The sequence below is a fragment of the Pollicipes pollicipes genome, unplaced genomic scaffold, assembly GCF_011947565.3.
Source record: "Pollicipes pollicipes isolate AB1234 unplaced genomic scaffold, Ppol_2.1 Scaffold_6686;HRSCAF=7923_pilon_pilon_pilon, whole genome shotgun sequence".
Classification (NCBI taxonomy): domain Eukaryota; kingdom Metazoa; phylum Arthropoda; class Thecostraca; order Pollicipedomorpha; family Pollicipedidae; genus Pollicipes; species Pollicipes pollicipes.
In genome coordinates, this window is record NW_023596921.1 from 25467157 (window position 1) to 25470222 (window position 3066).

Below are 3066 nucleotides of genomic sequence, written 5' to 3' on the forward strand. Positions count from 1 at the left end.
GTGACATGTGTCAGCATGATCTTTTTTGGGTGATGGTGCTGCCCCAAAGGTTAGGTATGGTCACTTCAGCATCTCAACATCCCAGCATAGTTAAGGGGAGTTGGAGCTGGCTATAGGAGATACCTGATACAAATATGGCATTGCCATTTTATTTTCAATTTGTTTCATGCCATCAAACCCCAAATAGCAGAGTTTTCTTATCACCTCACATGCTGAACAAACATCATAACGGTTCATTTATATGCTGCTATCACCTATCTCTCAGGTAGAAAGTATTACTGCATAAAAAATTATGTCTATGCAGCATGCAGCCTGCCATTCCAGGCTTGCCGGCTTTACCTTCATCATGAACATTGGAGAATAATTGAAGTGATTGTGGTATTTAACAGAACTACAGTTCAAGAGATAATTCATTATTGTTTTGTGTATTGCTCTGCACTATGGCAGGGACATCCACAAATAACTGGCACTCCACCCATGTATATATATGTCACCATGCACTGCCATCTACAGGCATAGCATGACAATATCCTCACACTAATCATAAGGATGTGCATGTATTTCGCAATCAACCTGTGAAACAACATGATGACACAATTTCTACATTCATGCCAGCAAAGGTCCGCTAGTCGAGCGTGCTGACGTCTTCAGTCCTCGCTGTCAGCATCCTCGGCCAGCTTCCTGACCATCTCCACATCCTGCACCAGCTTCTCATTGGTCGGGTCCAGGCTGAGTGCCATCTGGTATTCCGCCAGTGCCTCTTGGAAGGCGGCTAGGCGGAGCAGCGCAGTGCCGCGCCGCACGTGACAGCGCAGCCGCGACGTCTGGTTGACCTGCACCGGCGGTTTCAGCAGATCCAGCGCCGACGACGAGTCCTCCAGCGTCTTGTGATAGTTGTTGAGCTTCAGGTGGCACGCCGCCCGGTTGGCGAAGAGCTCAGGAGCGTTGGGAGACACGCGGATGGCGTGACTGTAGGCGTTGATGGCGGCCAGGTAGTTGCCTCGCTGATAGAAGGTGTCGCCGCGCTCTTTGAGCCAGCGTGGGTCGCGCTCGTGCGGTCGCATATCCTCGTCGTTCAGTGCACCGTCGCGGCGGTATGCGGCCGCCTGATTCTGTAGCCACTGCTGCTCCTCCTGCGAGCGGCTTTCCCGCGCTGCTGACGGGAAGCTGCGTGGCGTGAACGCGAACGTGATGGTGCCGGGCGTGCGCACCGCCGGAATCGCCGGCGCCGCGGCCGGCGTGGCCGAGCGTGCGACGTGCGCAGACGGTGTTGGGCTGCCGCCGGCCACCGCTGGGCCGGCAGGTGCCGATGACGCCGAGCCGCTCAGCTCGGGTGGGATCTGCGGGTTTGGGCAGAAGGGGGTGGTGCTCTCCTCCGAGTCGGTGGTCTCCGACACGCTGAACATGGTCACCTCACTTGGCCTGCGGGGGCCACGCCGCGACTGCGCCGAGCTAACACGGAACACCTCGGCTAGAGCCTGCCGTTTCTCGTGCTCCCGAGCATCGTCGCGTGACTTCCGACTGGCCTCATCTTGTTTCATTTGTTCCGTGACTCCAAGTCGCTCCCGATTTCGCCGAGTCTCGCTACGCCTTTCGGCTCCTTCTTTCTCCATTTTCTCGACCGCCTCTTGCGATCTTGCCCGCTCTTTAGCCATTTCTTCTTTAGTGAGATTTTGGCGGAGGTCAGGCCAGCGTTTCTCAGCTAGCTTTGTGAGCTCGATGATAACGCCTTCATCAATCAGTTTAACGACAGTTGCGTCGTGGTCCACGGGATTGGTGAAACATGCCTCAAATATGTAGGGGGGCTTGGACACCTTGATATAGTTGGATGTGCATACGACATTTAAGTTGTCTTTGGAAGCACAGGTCAGCGGTATTTCAACAATCACTTTCTTGTTACTTTGTTGCCACGTGAAGTTATTGATAAATATAGCCATCATATAGTTCAGGCATATAATGTGATTTCACCTGACGGGCTGTACCTAGCTACATATCCGGAGGAATGCGGCCGACCAGCTGCGATCACTGTGTGGCTAATCAACAGAACAACTCACGATTGCCATGAGGAGATGTCCTTGCGTGGATACATTGGCCATTTAATTCCTTTTGTCGTTAACCGCATTACAGGCACTGGTAGCTATCCTCTACACTTTTCCCACTTCGGTGCCTCATCGCTCGCTGCCGCCGATTTCCGCCTGGTTGAAAGCGTCGTCATGGCAACCATTGGCAACTCACGGTTGCGTAGCAACGCTGTAATGATCGCATGTTGTAGAAACAAGTCGGACGTATTTGGCAAATAGTGGTAAATATGACTAAATAGCATGGTGTAACAGTGCGTTTCCAAAAGGGCGTCGAATTCTTTGCTACGAATTTTTTCACGACGTAATATTGGCCTAGCACAGAATCGCTCAATTCTACAAAGTAGATTTGTATCTGACCCGCACTAAGAAAATGCACGACTGCAACTCACAGCGCACCGAGTTGGTTTCGACTGACACCAAGCAGCACAAAACGTTCTTTAGTAGACTCCGGATTCTGACCGGGGCAAAAAGGCTCAACTCGAGAATTAATTACGACGGAGTCGACCACGGTGGCGAAAGTTTAGAAGGTAAATTGTTCTGTGGAATTCATATAAACGTAGGTATGCACAGGGCATTTCTTGAACAAAACGTGGCTTCGACGTCTGACTTTTTCTTCATGACGTTTGTGTCCCATTTGGCCTGTATGCGAACTGCTGTGCTGCTAAGACTCGTCTTGCTTTGGTTTCTATCGGTGATTCCGAAGGTTTAGCTGACTCAACTCCGACTGAATGCAAGAAGAATGAAGATCGGTCCCGCCTCAACCCAAGTCAAATTTGGTTTATTCCAGAGTCGATTTCCACCTAAACCAAAGTTAAGAAGTCTACTTGGTGATGCATGTTTTGCTGCTATCGAACTAAATCCTCAAAAAGCGTGGGCGTAGAGACGCAGGCAGAGCGTTCGGAGATGCCATGGCACCCCATTTTTAGAATGCCGAGTGTTAAGCCTATGGCTGTCTATGGAAATAATGGATTTCAAACTTTCTTTT

General features: G+C 51.0%; 1 protein-coding gene across 1 annotated transcript; it reads right to left on the reverse strand.

Annotated features, from left to right (window-relative positions):
* Positions 1-409: 409 nt before the first annotated feature.
* On the reverse strand, positions 410-1406 carry LOC119108102 (dynein assembly factor 4, axonemal). The gene has a single exon (XM_037231679.1). The coding sequence runs from the start codon at positions 1404-1406 to the stop codon at positions 648-650; it is 759 nt and encodes a 252-aa protein (XP_037087574.1). The 3' UTR covers positions 410-647.
* Between the last annotated feature and the right edge of the window lie 1660 nt (positions 1407-3066).